Source organism: Artemia sp. Qi Xiang Cuo, chromosome 14, assembly GCF_049724085.1.
Source record: "Artemia sp. Qi Xiang Cuo chromosome 14, ASM4972408v1, whole genome shotgun sequence".
Taxonomy (NCBI): domain Eukaryota; kingdom Metazoa; phylum Arthropoda; class Branchiopoda; order Anostraca; family Artemiidae; genus Artemia; species Artemia sp. Qi Xiang Cuo.
This window is the reverse complement of record NC_142807.1, coordinates 41,224,296-41,245,012: the sequence shown is the minus strand read 5'-3', so window position 1 is coordinate 41,245,012 and position 20,717 is coordinate 41,224,296. Positions and strand designations below refer to the sequence as shown.

The 20,717-nt window shown below is 35.8% G+C and overlaps 1 protein-coding gene across 2 annotated transcripts in view; it reads left to right on the top strand.

Moving 5' to 3' along the window:
- Window positions 1-20,717, top strand: part of LOC148944477 (regulator of telomere elongation helicase 1 homolog) — a 143,919-nt gene that overhangs the window by 94,920 nt on the left and 28,282 nt on the right. For both annotated transcript variants that reach the window (XM_089100846.1, XM_089100845.1), the window contains exons 5-7: window positions 6,774-7,169; window positions 8,297-8,427; window positions 13,079-13,285. In XM_089100846.1, the coding sequence (XP_088956972.1) occupies window positions 6,774-7,169; window positions 8,297-8,427; window positions 13,079-13,285 (734 nt within the window). The remainder of the gene's footprint in view (window positions 1-6,773; window positions 7,170-8,296; window positions 8,428-13,078; window positions 13,286-20,717) is intronic.

The following is a 20,717-nucleotide window of genomic DNA, read 5'->3' as shown; positions in this document are numbered from 1 at the left end:
CCCCTCATTTTACCGCGTATACTTCTTTCCGATTATAATATCTCTTATTCAATTAGTCAATCTTAGCAAGTTCAACAATTTTTCAAATAACCGGACTGTCTAGACTTCATTTGGGAATAACGACTTCTTTCACAACAAGCAGTTTTATGCGAGTGAAATATATCTCCGAAAAACGAATTAACAGGGGTTGGACGAGAAAATAATCAGAAAAACCGCGCAAATATTCACTAGTGAATTAGCTGGACTAAACTCAAACAGGGGAACTACCCTGTAAAACAAATCACGTATCCTCCCTGGATACTCGTATTCCAAATATAATCTCCTCCTGGGCAGATTACTCAATGGGACAGGTGCCTCCCACCTTTCTTGTCCAATATGCGCACAAACTGACAAATTCTCCTAATTTGCCGTCCTCAATACTCTTATAACTTTCGTCACTGAAGATTATATCTAAGTCCGCCAATTCACTAAAATAATAACCCAACTTTCAACGTTTTCTTATCTGTACTTAAACCCTGTGATACTTTTCAATATGGAGATTCCTCCACTGTAAACTCAACTCATTAATTTCACGTTATTCTTTTTATTTTTGTCTAACAAGGCACACAGCCCATTATAGACCTTCATAATTCTATTAATTGGTTGCGTATTTTTGTCTTTTTATATATTACCACAATAGGCTACTTTCTAGACAAAATTAACCCGTCTCTTCGAAAACGCAACATTCCTTTGCTATCAGGGCTGTTGATAGGTCCTTTTCTAGCTGCCACCACTTATTGGATGTGTAAGTACCGCTGGCACTACTTATTGGAGGTTTAACGTACGGGGTCACACTTTTAAAGGCAAAAATGGCGCAAAGGTGTTGCTATGCCACTTACTGGAGGGGGACATCCCTCGTCGTCCCAAAATAGTGGGATTTCCGCAGTTACTCCAACGGTTCTATATCTACTAGCGTGTTCGAATGGTCCCAGTGCCACTTTTAAAAGCCAAGGTTTACCGATAATATTTATAACTATCTATTTAGACTCGACCTAGGCTGAAAAGTTAAGAGAGTACATAGTATAAAAAAAGTCTTACTGTATTCAAGTCACGCTGTATAACAACTCAAAAACGGAACTAAAGGTAAAAATCTTACAATTAACCAATACATTTTAAGACGCGCGCTTGCGCGCGCACCTCTGACCAAAGGTGATGAATGGCCGAATCAAATCAGACTCCCAGCATCCTTTGAAGCTTTTTCAAACTCTAAATTTAAGCTATATGAGTCATCGCTGAACTGGCTTTTTCAACCACTCGCTAATTAGTGGATTCTTCAGACATCGTAATAAAAATTTTTCTGGGGTTTAGATGTTCAACGTAAATAAAGTTAAATTTATAAAAAGGCATTTTTCTGAAGCAAAAGACGCCAAAGGTCCCAACAACCTCTAATTCCTGTGTTATTAATTTTCTCCAGCAAAATATCATGATTTAGCGTATCAAATGCCTTTTTTATATCATATCATATATCATAACCCAAACAACTATTATTCAAAGAATTTATCAAAACATCAGTACTACTAAAAGTCATTTATTAAGTTTATTAACATTTAAACCTAGAAAACTTGGACTAGTACGTGTAGGCTATTCCGATAGTGCAGGACATCATTTGCGGGAGCTGTGCAATGTTGAAGGTTTGCATCTGCAATTGTTATTGCTGTGATGCCTGCAAATATTGCAAGATTTGTACCAGGAAGATGAAATCTTAACGTATCAACATACGCTGAAAATTAAAGTGGTCCAAGGCAAATCCTTACGGGACTCCATAGTTTGCTTGGAATGCAGTACTTATAGGGTCATTAGTAGTAACCTGCATTGATCTTACATGCAAATAGGATCGAAACCACTGAAGACAGCTGTGCCCGATACCCAAATAACCAAGTTTATGTATTAATAATTCAAAATAGATCGTATCAGAAGCCTTTTTAAAATCAACAAAAATTGTTAGCTGAATTTTTCCACTTTCAAACCCACCATTAACACGGCCAACCAAATGATGTGTCGCATAACTTGTTGAGTGGCCTTATTCTAAATCCAAACTGTAAATTGCACAATAGGCCCATGGGCGCCCATATGGGGGGCAGGGGGGGGGCTCCCTTCCCCCTGGCTGAATGATGCTGCCTTATTTTTATATTTTTGTTCTGAGATTTATATTATATAGCATTAAAAGTACCAATTAGACGCGGTTTGCCCCCCCCCCCTGGAATTCAGCTTATGGGCGCCCATGAATAGGCCCAAAGACTCAAGACATCTATATAGTCGCCCATGCGTAGCTTCTTAAAACATTTTGAAAATAATGTTGGAACTAATACTGGTCTCTAATTAATCATATCTTGCTTATTTCCATCCTTACATAGGGGCATGACTCTCGCCAGTTTTAGAGCATCTTGAAATTGGCCTTTCTTCGTTCGCGCAATCGCGCTGCCTAAGTAAAGAACGATGTTGGCACAATGTATTGTTTTTTTCTGTAGATCAGGGCACTTCGTATCGAAGGAGGTGTCGTAGAAACTTCGAAAAGGGCTCATTTTATTGGGAATTGGAGTGGCTTGTGCCCTTTTTAATAGTCGAAAGTGATCGGAAGGCAACTAAAACCCCTTCCACGCCCACCATTTCCCCAAACACATCTAATTAAAATTTTAAGATAGTCATTTTGTTCAGCGTATTGGATTTCCAAATAGAAAATATGTTTTGTAGGATGACACTCCCCCACAACCCTCAGGGCAAGGGCTGTAAGTTATGCCCTGGGGCCATATAAGATTTTTATAGAAAGCGATGTCGTAGAATTTTCAAAAAGAGCTCATTTGATGGGAAATTCAAAGGACTAGTGCCCTTTTTAATAGTCGAAAGTGATTGGAGGGCAACTAACCCCCCTCTCACGACCACGTTTTCCCCAAACACATCCAATCAATCAAAAACTTGAGATAGCCATTTTGTTCAACGTAGTTGAAAGTTCTGAAAATTAGGTCTTTAAGGATGACAACCCTCCCTCACAGCCCTCAGGATAAGGGTTATAACCTATGCCTAGGGGGCATATAAGGTTTTCATAGAAAGCGTTGTCGTAAAAATCTTAAAAATGGGCTCATTCGATTGGAATAACACTCCTTCCACGCCCACCATTTCCCCAAACACATCCAATCAAAATTTTGAGATAGCCATTTTGTTCAATGTAGTTGAAAGTTTTGGAAATAATATCCTTGAGCAGGAAACTCCCCCCACAGTCTTCATGACAAGGGTTATAAGTTATGCCCTGGGAGCATATAAGGTTTTTATTGAAAGCTTTGTCGTAGAAACGTCAAAAAGCGCTCATTCGGTTGGAAATTGAAAGGGCTAGTGCCATTTTTAATAGTCGAAAGCGATTGGAGGACAAGTAACCCTCGTTCTCACGCCCACCATTTCCCCAATCACATCCAATCAAAATTTTGAGATATTTACTTTGTCCAACGTAGTTTAAAGTTCTGGAAGTTAGGTCTTTAAGGGTGGCACCCCCCCCACACAGCCCTCAGGGTAATGGTTGTAAGTTATGCCCCGTGGGCATATATGGTTTTTGTAGAAAGTTTTGTCGTAGAAACTTCAAAAAAGGATTTATTTGATTGGAAATTGAAAGGGCTAGTGCCCTTTTTAATAGTCGAAAGTGAACAGAGAGAAACTAACCCCCTCTCACACCCACCATTTCCCCAAACACATTCAATCAAAGTTTTGAGATAGCCATTTTGTTCAACGTAGTTGAAAGTTCCAGAAATTGTGTAGTTGAGGATGACAAATCGCCCGGAGCCCCCAGGGCAAAGGTTGTAAGTGATGCCCTAGGGGTATATAAGGTTTTTATAGATAGCGTTGTCTTAGACACTTCAAAAGATGCTCATTCAATTGGAAATTGGGAGGGCTTTTGCCCTTTTTAAGTCGAAAGTGATTGGAGGGTAACTAACCCACCTTCTCACGCTCATCATTTCTCCAAACACATCGATTAAAATTTTCAGATAGCCATTTTGTTCAACGTAGTTGAAAGTTCTGGAAATCAGGTCTTTGAGGATGACACTCCCTCGAGAGCCCTCAGGGCTAAGGTTGTAAGTTATGTTCGGGGGGCCTATAAGATTTTTATTGAAGCCTTTGTCGTAGAAACTTGAAAAAGGGCTCATTTGATTGAAAATTCAAAGGGCTCATGCCCTTTTATATAGTCAAAAGTGGTTGGAGGACAACTAACTCCCCTCTCATGCCCACCACTTCCCCAAACATATTCAATCAAAATTTTGAGATTTTTTTTAGCCATTTTTTTCGACGTAGTTGAAAGTTTTCGAAATTAGGTCTTTAAAGATCACAATCCCCCCCCCCACAGCCCTCAGGGTAAGGGTTGTAAGGTATGCCCTGGGGGCATAAAAGGTTTTTATAGAAAGTGTTGTTGTAGAAACTTCAAAAAGGGCTCATTCGATTGGAAACTGAAAGGGCTAGTACCCTTTTTAATAGTCGAAAATAATTGAAGGGCAATCTCACACCCACCATTTCCCGAAACACATTGAAACAAAATTTTGAGATGGCCATTTTATTTAACGTAGTTTCGAGTTCTGGAAATTTGGTCTTTGAAGATGACAACCCCCCCCAACCCTCAGGGCAAGGGTGGTAAGTTATGCCCGGGGGGCATATAAGATTTTTATAATTGAGATTTAAGAGGGCTAGTGCCGTCATTAATAGTCAAAAGCGATAAGAAGGCGAATGCCCCCCCCCATACCCATCATTTCTCCCAACACTTCCGATCAACATTTTGATATAGCCATTTTGTTGAACGTAGTTGAATGGTCCGGAAATTATGTTTTTGAGTAGGACAACCCCCCCCCCCCAAGCCCTCAGGCCTAAGGTTGTAAGTATTGCCCTGGGGGTATATAATGTCATGTAGAAAGTGTTATCGTAAAAACTTAAAAAAGGGCTCTTTGGATTGGAAATTGAGAGGGCTATTGCCCTCTTTAATAGTCGAAAGTAATCAGAAGAAGAATCCCTCTCCCCCCCCCCCGCCCATCATTTCCACAAACATTTCTGATCAACATTTTGATATGGCCATTTTGTTCAAGGTTGTTGAAAGTGTTGGAAACGATATATTGGAAGATGACAACCACCCCCCCTTAAGACAAGTGTCATAAGTTCTGTCATTTGGGCATCTAACAATCTTATAGAAATTTTTGTCGTAGAAGCCTCAAAAAGGGCTCATTTGATTGGACATTGAGAGAACTAGTGCCTTTTTTGTTAGTCGAAAGTGATCAGAGGGCAAATGTCTCCCTCCACGCCTATCATTTCCTCAAACACTTCCAATACAAAATTTCGATATAGCCATTTTGTTAAGCTAATTTGTACTTTACTGAAAAAATCTTTAAATGTTTTCACTTTTATAACTTTAAGTAATCAAAAATTAATTAAGATTTTAAGGAATAAATATCAGCATTATGTATATTAATTTGACAATTCACATTTTTTCAGTAAATTCTTTGAATTTTTTTCAGTAATGTGCAAATTATTTTCTTGCTTTTAGAAAGAACAGGGTTTAGAGCAATTCTCATATTAATTTCTGCGTGTTTTAAGTTCTACATTTTAATTTCTTTTTAGTTTTGATTTCACTTATCTATTAATGCAAATTTTCCGTATCTGTACGATTTGTAAATTATATTATTCTGTTTCTGTTGATTTTTGGTATAATGGAGTTTTTTACTTTTTTTGAAAAACTTTTTTTTTGCAAAAAGTTTTTTTGATTAATTCAAAAATAAAATACATGGTATTAGATACCATAGTACTTGAAAGTTAAATTTTAAAACACAATTTTGGAAATGTCTACAGATCTGACCCTATACGATCAACTTTGCCTAAATAGCAAATGATTATACGATTTTAGGCAATGAACAAGATTAATAAGCATGTTCCTTGAAAATTTTACGTTAAGCATTTAGATGATAGGAGGGAATCCGCAATTCCTACGTGAATAAAATAAGTCATAATTGTGCTACTTAAAGAACTTCAGAATTCCTAATCGATAACCAGTATTCGTGTTAAGGAAGTTACTCTAAAGCCAACAAAGCTACACTGAATGCCTATTATGCTGAACCAAAAAATTGGCTATGCTTGGCTAAACTGAGTCGACTGAAAGCTAACGTGGTTATACAAATAATAATTTATTTGTACAAAAACTAACAAGAGCCATGCCAAAACGAACAAGGCACCAACCATCAAGCGAAAACGCTCAATAAAGGACATAAATACCTAAATACGAACCAGTATAAACCTACAAAAAAAGACCTCCATGGTTCAACCAAAAATCCTGTGTTTTCTCGGAATTTTTAGTCATTTATTTTTATCAGTAAATTTAGTCTTTTATTGTCTATTTCGTTAAATCTTCGCTTGGTACCGTCTATTAAAGCTGAGACAGCTAATCGATGGTTGCATGTTCTTCCAACAATTTTGTGTGTCATTGGTAGTTTTTCTTTTTCTTCTTTTTCCTTTTTATAACACTTGTCCTGTCTTTATTGACAATTCGAAATCTGCTTCATTTACTCTATTGTAAGGAATATATTTTGGTAACTTTAAAAAAAAATTCCCACCAGAAAGAAAAAAAAGAAACTATCAAGCTAATTGATGGGATAAGATATATCCTACAATAGCATCGTCAATGTGCACCATTGTGAGCTGTAAAATTTTTATACCAAACGTGAAAAATTCTTTCCCACAAAACTTCATTAAATTAATTTTATCTGTAATTTTCTTAGGTTCTGAAACTCTATGGGAAGCAAGATGAAGAATCTGAAAGTTCAGATGTTCAAATTACTCCTCAAGATTTTGGACCCGATGAACTTCTCATACTGAAAGGAGTTCTCCTCGATTTCGAAAAAGTCCTTGACGATGTTGAAATTGAAAACAAAGCTAAAGGATTAACAAGAGAGGGTCGCTTTATAAGAGAGTTGTTATTGAGTGCAAGAGTACAGCAAGGAAATTATTTGACATTGTTAGAGCTTTTAGACAAAGTTATACAATATTTAAGTGCTAATAGCAACTCCCCGTTTCAAAGGAAGGGAGCAGGCCTTCAAAATTTTGCGGATCTTATTAAAGTGGTGTTTGCGAAAAACCAGCTTCATTTTGTAGAGAAAATGAATCGTGCTTATAGAGTAAGTAGTTTTATGCCTACTAATTTTTAAAAGTTAAATATACCCGTTTCCAGAGGATGGAAGGTTGCGAGTCTGGCTTCAAGTAACTGGCAAAAAAATATAGTTGACTATCAATAATTTGGAACTCAAGGGATCGGAAAAAAGCTTAAATTACCAAGATTTTAAACTAACATGAGTTCAATTAACCTAGAGCTAGGGAACGCAAAACTCAAGAGACAAATTTGATTAAAAGTCGAGGTTTTATGTATGAAAAATCCATAAGGCATATACGAATGTTCATTAAAATAATAAATCGGATATTTTATTTTGAGCGACTGACTTCTAAATTGTCTGGTGTTTCTGGGAATTGTTCTCTAATCTATTAAATATTGTAAAAAAGAAAAAATGATATGTCCTGGCTCTAAGAGCAAGGCTCTCAGGGATTTTTTAATTCAGGTTCGTGCAGAACAGAAATTATTGCTTTTATGTCTTGAGGTAGAAGTCAAGGTCTCATCTAAATTTTCAAAAATAACTATAAAAAGATCAACCTTGACGCTCCAAATTCTAGTTTTATTTCGTTTTTGACAAATTTTTTGATTTAATCGAATTCCCGGAAATTTGTTTGCGTATTATAACAAGTCTAAGAACACCTTAGTTCTAGAACAAGAATGAAACTAGTCCTTCTGCGATTTGGCTCTTAGATAGAGAGAGGAGCTCCACCCCTTCTAGAACAGAAGTTCTAGAACATACACCATAGTTCTAGAACAAGAATGAAACTAGTCCTTCTGCGATTTTGCTCTTAGATAGAGAGAGAAGATCCACCCCTTCTAGAACAGAAGTTCTAGAACATACACCTTAGTTCTAGAACAAGAATGAAACCAGTCCTTCTGCGATTTTGCTCTTAGATAGAGAGAGGAGCTCCACCTCTTCTAGAACATACACCTTAGTTCTAGAACAAGACTGAGACTAGTCCTTCTGCGATTTGGCTCTTAGATAGAGAGAGAACCTCCACCCCTTCCAGAACAGAAGTTCTAGAACATACACCATAGTTCTAGAACAAGAATGAAACTAGTCCTTCTGCTATTTGGCTCTTAGATAGAGAGAGGAGCTCATTCAATCTAAGTTTATTAATTGGTTTATCATTATAGACACACTTTGGGATTGAGGAATCCAAGCCTAAATCTAACAGAAAAGTCGATGAATGGCTCAGTAAAAGCGATGCATCCTCAGCGAAACAAGTTAAGATGCTGAATTACTGGTGCTTCAGTCCTGGTTTTGGGTAATATTTTATTTTCCTCCCTACATTTTTTTTTTGTCGTATTTTAATTTCCATTTCTTTAATTAGTGTTGTTTATATGTTCATCAATGGTTCCACCTCTTGATGTCTCAGCGTCGTTTTGTTGTTTGGGCCTCATTATGACTTGAAGTTTTTATCCTTTTTTTCAACTTATGAAGATAAATTTTTAATCTGAAATTTGTAAACCCAAACTTCTTGATAATAAATTTGAAGCATCCGTTTCTCAAACCTTAAGAATCGTTCGAGACACCATTAAATATGTGCTGATTTTGTTTGTTCTCCATCATAGTGTTTGTACTTACCCCTAGGTTTAATAGAGATCAACTTATGATAGCTACTTAACCAATCGATTTTTGCTATTTGTGTGTTTGGATATAAGATGGTGTTTATATAGTTTTTCCCTCTACTTTTGATCTTTAAGGCATATTTCTGTCAGGTCAAGACTCATTTTCTCCAATTCTGCCAGTATTTCTAATCAATTATCATTTTGCTTAACTTTTATAATGGGCTTGGTACTTTATAATATAATGAGGAAGAATAATGTATATGGGTCCACGCAGCCCACGCAGCCCCAAAGAAAAAGGCCCAAAACTATTTAAAATCCGATTTTTCGCAGATACATTTTAGTAAAATTTTACACCTTCATAAAACCGGAATCATACAAGGACTTTCAATCTTGTTTCATTTAAGCTAGATATTGATTCAAGGAATTGTTCCAATGCAATAGCAAAATGGAATTGCATGTGATTCTAGTTTTCAAGTTGGCCCCGTGATCCCTACATTCTCTCTCCCCTCCTCCAACATTATTGAGTAGAAAGCTAGGCACGCTACGTTTTCTATAAACCGAGATAGTTTAAGGATTTTCCGTATCTATGATTGAAACGCAAAAAGTTGGACTTTGGAAATTTGGTGAAAAACCCACATAAGCTACTAAGTGGGGCCAAACTAGCTAATTCTTGGCTCAGTACAAAATAAATGAATTATAAGCTGTGGGCTGAAAAAAAAACAACAAAAAACGAAGGCCTGAGTGGGTGCGAAAACCAACCAATTCTGTAATGTGGGAAAAAATATCCTGATTCTGAACAAAAACGAGTGGAGCCCACGCTTGGTAAGAATAATTTCAGAGTAAACAGCAACCTTCGTCCAAGTTACGAAATTTTGTTTAAGCGATGCCAAAGCGATATAAGTCAAGATACAGTTTAAAAATTAGGTAAGTGCAAGCTGCAGACTGATTGAGCACTTAAACAAGCCAAGTCCAAACTCAGTGCAGAAACAAGCAGACTATGTAAGCACAAGCTTAATCTAAACCCCATCTAAGAACGAGCTAAGTATGAATTGTACTTAATCCCCCCCCAACTGAATTTTTCTTTAGAAGAAAGAGCACCCTACTCTGTCGTTTTCCCCGCTAAATATTAAGCAGTGTGTTAGGTCTGTTGCACCTTATTTGAAGCGGAATTATGAAAGAATTTTAATTTGTTTTAGAAGAGGTGCAAAGTGGGTCTTCGGCTCCTCTAACACAGCCCCCTCCCCCTCTTCCAAACTGTTAGAAGAAAGGTAGTCATGTGGAACCTTGTTTGACTAGAATCATACAAAGATTGTCAATCTGTGTGATTGAAGGTACCGAGTGGGCCTGTGGACCTTGCAGCACCAACCCAAGACCAATGCCTTTGTAGTAAGGTAGGTAGGTTCTCAGGCGATCAATCCCCAGTGAAACCACAAAATACTTTCCAATGAGCAACCTTTCTATACCATGCCATAGTTTACCACCCTTTTGATTGGAATCTCCGTTATTATTCCAATGTATGATTGGAGGCATATAGAGGGTCTCTGACGCCTCCATCACCGCCCTTAAAACAAACGCACCTATTTCTAGAGCATTCTTTCTGCAATAATTATACTTGTATCTCAAAATAGACAAATGTAAGAACTTAAGATACCGGTAAGAAAATTCACATCTCATAATTTGTATATCATATCTTCAGCAAAAGTTATTTTCTTTTTTAAGATAGTTTAAGATTTATTCAAAGGAAGCATCCTTAAAAAAACGCCGAATTTTTTTGTAAAAAGATAACAAACTATAACTTCTTTATAAATGACCTAGACATGCATTCATTTGAAGTACCAACGACGTCAAAATTGAAACATTTTTGCCCCCTGGGTCGATATTAGGTCTATTTGTATCTGAAAACCGGGATTTTCTACTATTTCCTTTTGGCTGTTACAAAATCATAATTATTTTCAGCCATGTGTAAATTTTCACCTTGATGCCACACCGAACCATAAAAACATAAGTATTGATTAACTGGGTTAATTTAGTAATGTTTTTCGTTCGTAAAAACTCAAACATAGACAACGTAATCTATTGATATGTTATTTTCTATTTGCATAATGTACGGATCTAATTTCTTGTTTTCAAACAGTTCGTTGTAGTACGGGGTGACTTGGCCAAATAATAACCCAAATTCTAAAAAACTTAATTTTGATGACAATAGATTCATATAAAAAATTGAATTTTCATGGTGATTCCAAATATACAAAGTTCACTAAGTTTAATGTTACTCATCAAAAGCAGTGAAGCTGAGAAAATTTGCCTGATTGTAGAAAAAGAGGAGAAACACCCCCACAAAGTCAAGCGATCTTAGTGAAAATCATGCTGTCAGATTCAGCATATCATAGAACACTACTGTAGAGGTTTCAGGCTCATATTTTCAAATATGGGAAAACTTTATATGTTTTCCCAGAAGAAAGATAACAGATGCGTGATTTTTTGTTTGTTTCCTTTTTTTTTTTTTTTTTTTTTTTTTTTTTTGTTTTTTTTACCAGGGTTGATCATATTGAACCAATGATCCTAGAAGTTTGGAAGAGGGCTCATTCGAACGGAGATTCAAAGTTATAGTTCCCTTTTTTAAGTGACCAAAAAGATAGGAGGGTAACTAGTCCCCTCCCATGTCCTTTGTTTCTCCAAAGACATCTGAACAAAATTTCTGAAAAATCTTAATTTCTGAATAATTTTTGAAGACATCTAAAAAATCTTAATGAAAATCATGCTGTCAGATTCAGCATATCATAGAATACTACTCTAGAGGTTTCAAGCTCTCATTTTGAAATATGGGGAAACTTTATATGTTTTGCCAGAACAAAGATAACTGATGCGTGATTATTTGTTTGTTTCCTTGTTTTTTTTTGTTTTTTTTTTACCAGGGTTGATCATATCGAACCAATGGTCCTAGAAGTTTGGAAGAGGGCTCATTCGAACGGAGATTCAAAGTTATAGTTCCCTTTTTTAAGTGACCAAAAAGATAGGAGGGTAACTAGTCCCCTCCCATGTCCTTTGTTTCTCCAAAGACATCTGAACAAAATTTCTGAAAAATCTTAATTTCTGAATAATTTTTGAAGACATCTAAAAAATCTTAATGAAAATCATGCTGTCAGATTCAGCATATCATAGAATACTACTCTAGAGGTTTCAAGCTCTCATTTTGAAATATGGGGAAACTTTATATGTTTTGCCAGAACAAAGATAACTGATGCGTGATTATTTGTTTGTTTCCTTGTTTTTTTTTGTTTTTTTTTACCAGGGTTGATCATATCGAACCAATGGTCCTAGAAGTTTCGAAGAGGGCTCATTCCAACGGAGATCCAAAGTTGCAGTACCGAAAAGATAGGAGGGTAACTAGCCCCCTCTCATGTCCTTTGTTTCTCTAAAGACATCTGAACAAAATTTTGAGTTAACCATCTGATTTTGGTTAGCCTCAAGAACAATTTTCAAGCGTAACTAAGCATAACAAAACAGTCGATCCTGACTTAATCCAAACTAAGCCTGCCTAACTTGGTTTTTGGACATTGGAGCTTTAGACTTGAAGCTTGCAATCAATTTTGGGGGCATTTATCTCGTAGCTTCAGTATTCTTTGCTATCACCATTCTGAAAAAGCCTACTTGTCTATTATAGTTTTCTTCTCACTAGTTTACTTCTTCGCTTACTTCCTTTTGGCTTAGTTTTTAATGTTTCTTTTATTTGTCTATTTAATGTTTCTATTTATTTTTAGTCTTTAGTTCTAAAATTAAAAAAACTATCTAAAATAAAAACTACAAACAAAGACCAAACTGGCTCCAATGAAGCCACTAATTACTTCCTGTTTTGTGTGCTGCCTCTAAGACTACCTAGAATTTTGAAAATGGCTTTTTTCAAACATAAACCTACCCCAGATCACAGCGTGTTTTTTATTAGTAGTTTAGAAGGTGGCCCTGCTTCTCTCAGTCCTCTATGTTTGGCACATATGTTTGGCCATGTCTATGTTTGGCACATATCTTTGGTTTTATTGCATAACCACATTATTCGAACAAATAAATTTGTACTGATTAAGAGAGATATAAATGGCTGTCAAAATATTCTTCTTATATCGCTCATTTGGCACATATCTTTGGTTTTATTGCATAACCACATTATTCGAACAAATAAATTTGTACTGATTAAGAGAGATATAAATAGCTGTCAAAATATTCTTCTTATATCGCTCATTGCTTGTTATATTCCTGAAAAATTATTTTATTTTGTCTGTGTTTTTACCTAACGTTTTAATATATCTCTATTCTGAATCTATAATGAGCACATTACTTTGACTCTTGTTTCAGTATGGAAGATTTGATAGAACTGAAGCCACGATGCATCATTTTAACAAGTGGTACCTTATCTCCGCTGGATTCCTTTGCTGCGGAGCTGCATGTCCCCTTCCCGGTTACTTTGGAAAACCCGCATATTATTCAAGAGGATCAGGTTCTTGTAGCTGTTCTCCAGCTGGGACCTAATAAGGTTACTCTAAATTCGTCTTATAATAACAGGTAATCTTTTAATTTCTACTTGCTTTTAAAGAGTGTTATTTTTTCTGCTCTGTGAATCTTGTTAAGATTCTTGGGATCTTAACAAGATACAGTTTGTTTTTCAAAGAAATGTTACATATAATTGATTTTGAACTTAAATAAGTAATGTGTTATCAGAAAAATACAGTCACTTTTTGCTGGAACCACATCATATAAAAGTGCTTAGGATGACCAGGGATATTGTTTCCAGTATTGTTCATATCATATGTTCATAAGTTTGAAACTCGAGGGGATTTAGAATTTTTACCGAGGAGAGGATGAGTCTTAGAATAGATATGTTTATAGATGTTGAATTTTTAGGCCAGTATTTTTCAAGTTTTGTATATTTGAAGGTTCTGTTCCTAAAGTTTTGTTTACCTCCTCTTAAAATATATGGCAATACAAATAGAGCTAGTGAATAACTTCAAATGATTCCAGTTCATGATGGTAAAACATACTCCCAGCAATTGAAGCTGATATTTAACCAAATAAAGAAAAAACGTATCTTAGATCCTTCAAACATTACTTGTGCGCAATGTTTTTTTTTATTTATAACCCTTAAACTTCTAGAAATTCTACTACTAAAAACTCATTGCACCACCAAGCTGTCTGAGGCCAGCACAGCTGCGCACACTCCTCTATTCCAATTTTTTCAACGCTTCCCTCTTTGCCCTCTCATGCGTAGTGTCACTTTCGTTTAAATTCTTCCATACGGCCTCTTCTCACCCCACTCGGGAACGAACTTCTTATCATTTGGCACTAGATGCATGGCCGAAAAAGATGATCTCTGGTGATCTCTCATCCGCCATTCGCCAAATGTGCCTTATCTATCTCAAGCTTTTTCTTATTGTAGTCCTAGAAAGTAACACAGAACCACATTTTTGTTGAGCTTGCTGTTTGATATAAAGTCAGTCAAACGGGTAGCCAAAATTATCCGCAATTCCTCTGGAATACATCTAATAGATCTTCCTCCTCTGTCTTCCAAAGCGCCCGTAATTCAGAACTGTATTTGACTTCTGTTATCACTGTAGCTTCCAATATTCTAATCCTGGCTTGTAGACTTATTGTGCTATTAATTAAAAAAAAAACCTTTCCGAAAAATGAATTTTTCAAAGAAAAGTAAAGGCCATTTTAAACTTAAGTTCAGCAGATACGCATAACTGTTTAAATTCAAACTCAAAACGACCAGAAATTACTATTAAAGAATAAATGAAACCCAAAACGAACAGAAATTGAATAAACAATCATAGCGAAAAACATATCTTAAAGCGAGTAATGCTTAGATTGAATATGAAAAACAAGCTTTAAACGAAAAAAAATATTTTGCTATTGAAGTATAAATGAAACTTAAAACGAACAGAAATTAAAAAAACAATCAATGCAAACAAACATACAATAGTTATTAATGGAAGTGAATAAATATATCTTAAAACGAGTGAAACCTAAATTGAATTTGCAAATCAAGCTTGAAACGAACAAAAACACTACAAACAAGAGTTTGGGTATCGGCTCCTTCTCTCACTGTAAAAGTCTAAATCCTACTGCGTCATTGGCGCTTTACTGAAAACCAATTTTAATTCAAATATTTTCTTTTGTACTTAATATTGAAAATAAACCTTAAAATTATAGTAAAATTTTGAACTGATGAGCTTTCAGCAATTAATATCACTATACATCAAATATTCAGTTTAATTTATTAGTTCTTTCTAAAGTTGTTCAAGACGAATATAGTTTCCCTAAAAACAAGAGTTTGGTTATTGCCCTCTTCCTTAACTGTAAATAAAAACTAAAAGCCTACTGCGTCATTGGCGCTTACCTGAAAACGAATTATATTACAAATATTTTCTTTTCCAGTTCTTACAACATTGAAAATAAAAATAAAATTCCAATGAAATATATTCTTGAACTGATGGATCTTTCAAGAATTAATATAGTTATACATCAAATATTCCATTTGATGTTGTTTATACTTTCCAAGAATGTTCAAGACGCATATAGTTTTCAGTAAAGCGCCATTGACACAGTAGGTTTTAGACTTACAGTGAGAGAAGGAGGCGATACCCAAACTCTTGTTTGTAATGATTTTTGTTCGTTTGAAGCTGGATTTGCATATTCAATTTAAGTTTCACTTGTTTTCAGATTTATTTATTCACTTACATTAATATTTATTGTTTGTTTGTTTGTATTCATTGTTTATTTAATTTCTGTTCGTTTTAAGTTTCGTTTACCTTCAATAGCAAAATTTTTTTTTTCGTTTTAAATTTGATTTTCATATTTAATCCAAGCATTGCTCGCTTTAAGATCTATTTATTCATTTATGTTATTACGTGTTGTATGTTTTTTGCTTTGATTTTTTATTTAATATCTGTTTGTTTTGGGTTTCCTTTATTCTTTAATAGTAATTCCTGGTTGTTTTGAGTTTGAATTTTAAGGTATTTGTATCTGCTGATTAAGTTTAAAATGGCCTTTACTTGTCTTTGAAAAACTTATTTTTCGGAAAGTTTTTTTTTAATTAATTTATGTTCGTTTTTTATTACGTAAAGTTTCAAGTTTTTAAAAATTCCTTATTTCAAAATCAAACTTAAAAAAAAAAAAATCAAATGTTCATCAAAGTATCTAAACTGGTATCAAAGTAACAATATCAAAGTGAAAAATGTGTTTGTGTCAACTCAGAGTTTTTATTATCTAATTGTTGGGGTTCCACCCCTGTTTCTTTTCTTTTCAGATAAATGACCCATTTTCTTTTCTGTAATTACAGTTGCCTATTGGATAATTTTTAATCCTAAGTTGAATTCTGGTTGCTAAGTTAGTTTGTTTCGCAATAAGTAAGCTTTGAACTAAATTCTATTTTGGACTTCCTGGTTTGATTCATTGAAAGGTAAAGGTAAGAAAAAGTAGAATGGGTTTTGAATGGGGATTGAGAGGATTGGCTGGGCCAAGCGAAGGTCCACCCCTATGAAACGTTGTTGTACAGAAAATTATTTTTGAGTTAGTCTGCATTTAGACCCCGTTTGGGTAAGCATATTTTTGTTATTATATGTGACCGTTTGGAAGAATACAAGTAAGGTATTTTCTAAAAGCTGTGTACTAATTTTCTCGGAACCCAGGCAGGGTAGGAACAGAGTTACGAGATACCGTCATTATTATCTTGACAGTGGGGGTGTTACCTCCAAGGAGAGAGTTAGAGATTTTTAGTGGTAACCCAGGGCGGGTACACTTGGCTTTAGAAATTTGCCATTTGACCACTCGATCACGTTGTCATACCCTGGGACAGGGTATACTGTAAATAGGATATTTACAACCCCGATATTTGTAGCTTACCAGTATAACACTGGTGCCAGCGGTGAGTTACCGGTATAAAACTGGTAGCAGCAAGAAAAGGAGCTACCAACAGCACTGATAGTAAAAGAATTTTATGTTTTCAAAAACACGTGTTAATACGACCTACAGAGTAGACTATTGTGATTAAATATAAAGAGAAAAAATACTGAATCGACTCATGATATTATGAGGATCTAAATGGGCTTTGCCTAATTAGACATTGATAACAAATTTTATAAATCAATATATCACGCACCTAATTAGAGTTCACAAATAACAGGCTAATTGACACACAGCAATTTTTCGCAAGAAACAGGAAGTTACATGGATAAAGGAATTTTCATTTAGACTGAAGAGGTATTTTGAAGTTAACGGAACTTCGAAATAATGTCAGACAGAAATGATATTAACTCAAGACCGAGAAGGGTGAGTGAAGCCCGTAGAAAAAGTAGGAAATTAGAGAGAAAGACTAATATGGACGCCTTTGAGAGAGAGCACCGAGAATATAAGAAAAAAAATGCAGGGTGAGAAAGATAAAGTGAGAAAGAATGGAATAGAGTACGACGGAGCTAGAGCACCGTATAAAGAAAGAGACATTGGAAAAAAGAAATGTAGATATGAAGCAGAAAGAGAAAACAAGGCTCAGTTGGAGCTTTTTAAGAGAGAGCAACCGAAAAATTTCTGGATTCCGGATATATGGAGACCAACTAACCTTAAAAACGCTAGCTCTAGATTAAATAGTCGTTCTAAGATATTTAGCAACCAATAGTTTCTAAAAAGAATCTTGTCTAAAGACATTAATCATAGCAATACGGAGTTTTTGATAAGAGTAGCAGAATTCAACGGAGCTAGCAAGGCAGAAGATATTGCTTACAAAATCCCTCCGGAGGCCGATAAAAAGCACTTACAAATATACGAAGAAATTGTTAAGGAAAACGTAAAATAACGGTCGGCAATTGTTGAAATGATGCAGAGTCATATTTACTATTAAGAGAAGGGATGGAGGATGAAAAGATTGTTCTTAAACGTCAACTGATTATTGAGGATCCATATAAGAAATTTTATAGGGGTTTTTATGAGGCATACATTGCTTACGAGGCGTACACAACAGCACTTAGAGAAAATTTTCAACCCTACGAAGAGTTAAATAAGAGGGTTGACAAATTTCAGATGAAAATTATTGGCAGGGTTCTTCTATTAATTAAAAACAATTCTAGACCTCTAAAAGTATACACCTCTACTTTACATAAAATAGTAGAAGAGAAAATAGAGGAGGAAAGACAAGAACGTATAGAGGCTGAAAGAAAAGCCAGAGAGCAAAAAGAGGGGGAAGTTAGGAAACAAACAGAGAAAGATAAAAGAGAAAGAACGGAAAAAAGACAGGCCCGTAGGGAGGCCGATAAAAAATATTACCAGGATGTTGCAAAAACAATTGACAGACTAATGAAAACTCGTTCGGGAAATTCGCAAAGTGGCGTTTTATCACAAGTTACTTATAGGCCGTCGGATAGCCATAATAATTTGTCTAAGAATCAACTGCGAGAAAATGAAAATTACCAAACATTAATCACTTTTACTGAAAAATATACAACTTCGTTGACTACGGGGGGAGGTGGACCGGCCCATAAAACAAATTGGGAGGCTTTTCGGCCCTGTCGGAAAACGAAATACTTGATACTCGTGTTCAAAATGATGATAATCAGCAAAAGTAGGATGCAGAAGTCAACAGACCAAAGAATATTGAAAATAAGATGCGCGATAATGATTTTTTGGGAAAATTTTGAAAAAATGGAAAGCTTCAGAGTGGTTTTAACGAGTGTGAGACGCCGAAAAATGTTTGCCAAAATGATGCGCTGATTGTACCAGAGAAAAAGAAGACGATATTAATCTTATGTACTTTTCCTCACAATCTTCGGGAAATTTTAGTACAATATGAAAAACCAAATGTCAGAATTCAGTTCCTATTTGATAACGCAATATTTGTTTCTGCGGTAAAAGTAAAGAGAAGTAAAAGAGAGAAAAGAGATATTAAACGGAGCTGTAATGAAGTAATGCAGTCAAAGATGGTGGACACTGGAGTCCAAATCAGATTTAACGATGATGTATTATTTTGCGCGAATGATAAAATTGAGAAAAGTGAAAAAGAACAAATAAATGCAAAAAAGAGACAAAATTTGGAGATTCAGCCTGAAGTGGCGAAAATTGAAAAAATGTTGGACGGGCTGTGCCTTGATAACATAAATAATAGGGAGAAAAATTAAATGCTGGATGGGCTGTACCTTGATAACATAAATAATAGGGGGGAAAAGAGGTCCAAGACCCATGGGGAATAAAACAAGATGATTATAAAACAGAGTTGAGTGACCTACAATAAGGTGGGGGAAAGTTGGGAGATATTGACTGCCGAGTTGGATTTGAAAAACTTGGGAAGGAATCTGAGATTAGTAATGTTAACTAAAACGATATGTCGATCCTTTATGAGGGGGAGGAATTCCTTGGGGAAGATCCCCTGCGGGAAGTCGCGAAACATAGCCCTTATCCTCAATGCACAACTGGCAGACAAGTTGTGATCCCTTTACTGAGGTTTTGCCTCTCTGATCTGGAGTCCTTGGGGGATACTCTCTCCCAGTCACTTCACATTTCACCCAAACCTTTGTCCAGTAACCCTATTCATAGTTGTTATTCTTCATGGGAATCGACAATTATTTCCGGCGAACCATATTCAGTATCTAAGTTTCATCTTCAATTAGCATCAACGCATATTCTGCATTTGATTATTCCAGGGGAGGGAACCCAGAAAAAAGGCGACTCGTGGTTCGCTCAAAATTTTGTCGTTTTCACAGGCCTTTGCATTTTCGGCCTTAGACTATTTCAAATTATGCCAAGGGGCAATTTACTTTTTCATTGAGATGTGGGGTTGTTTTCACAGATGGAAATTAAGAGGCTAGGGCAGCCAATTTTTCATGATGGCTGGCATCATCAAATGTGCCAGAAACTGATTCTCTGCTCCTCTCAACTGTGAATTCGTGAGAGCGAGAATATTTGTGTTTTGATTGTGCTGCGCACGATCATTTTGTACGAATCTTGGGGAATTCATCTTTCAAAGCTTAATCCGTATGCTATACGATAGAGACCTTGGCGGTTATACAGTAAAGACGTAAAGATAACGACAGATACTGAACCAAGCAGTGGAAGTACAGAAAGTGGTCAAAGAAAGAAGACAGAGGGATTTTGTAAAGTTGAAGATAAGTGTTATATTTGTAAGGGTGGACCAGCGTGGCGCGTGGGTGGTCATTTATCTTACGGGGGGAGGTTTTGGGGTCCCACCCCTGTTTCTTTTCTTTTCAGAGAAATAACCCTTCTTTTCGGCAATTACATTTGCCTATAGGATAATTTTTAATCCTAAGTTGAATTCTGGTTGCTAAGTTAGTTTGTTTCGCAATAAGTTAGCTTTGAACTAAATTCAATTTTGGCCTTCCTGGTTTGAATCATTGAAAGGTAAAGGCAAGGAAAAGTAGAATGGGTTTTGAATGGGGATTGAGAGGATTGGTTGGGCCAAGCGAAGGTCCACCCCTATGAAAAGTTGCTTTATAAAATATTATTTTTGAGTTAGTCTGCATTTAGACCCGGTTTTGGGAAGCATTTTTTTGTTATTATATGTGACCGTTTGGAAGAATACAAGTAAGGTATTTTCTAAAAGCTGTGTACTAATTTTCCTGGAACCCAGGCAGGGTAGGAACAGAGTTACGAGATACCGTTATTATTATTTTGACAGGGGGGTTGTTACCTCCATTGAGAGAGTTAGAGATTTTTAGTGGTAACCCAGGGTGGGTACACTTGGCTTTAGAAAGTGGCCATTTGACCACTCGATCACGTTATCATACCCCGGGGCAGGGTATACTGTAAATAGGATATTTACATCCCCGATATTTTTAAGCTTACCACTATAACACTGGTGCCAGCGGTGAGCTACCAGTATAACACTAATGATTTAACTATTTTTAACAAAATGGCTATCTAAAAACTTTTATTGGATGGGTTTGGTGAACAAAGGGCGTGGGGGGGTTAATTGCTCTTTTATCTCTTTTGAATC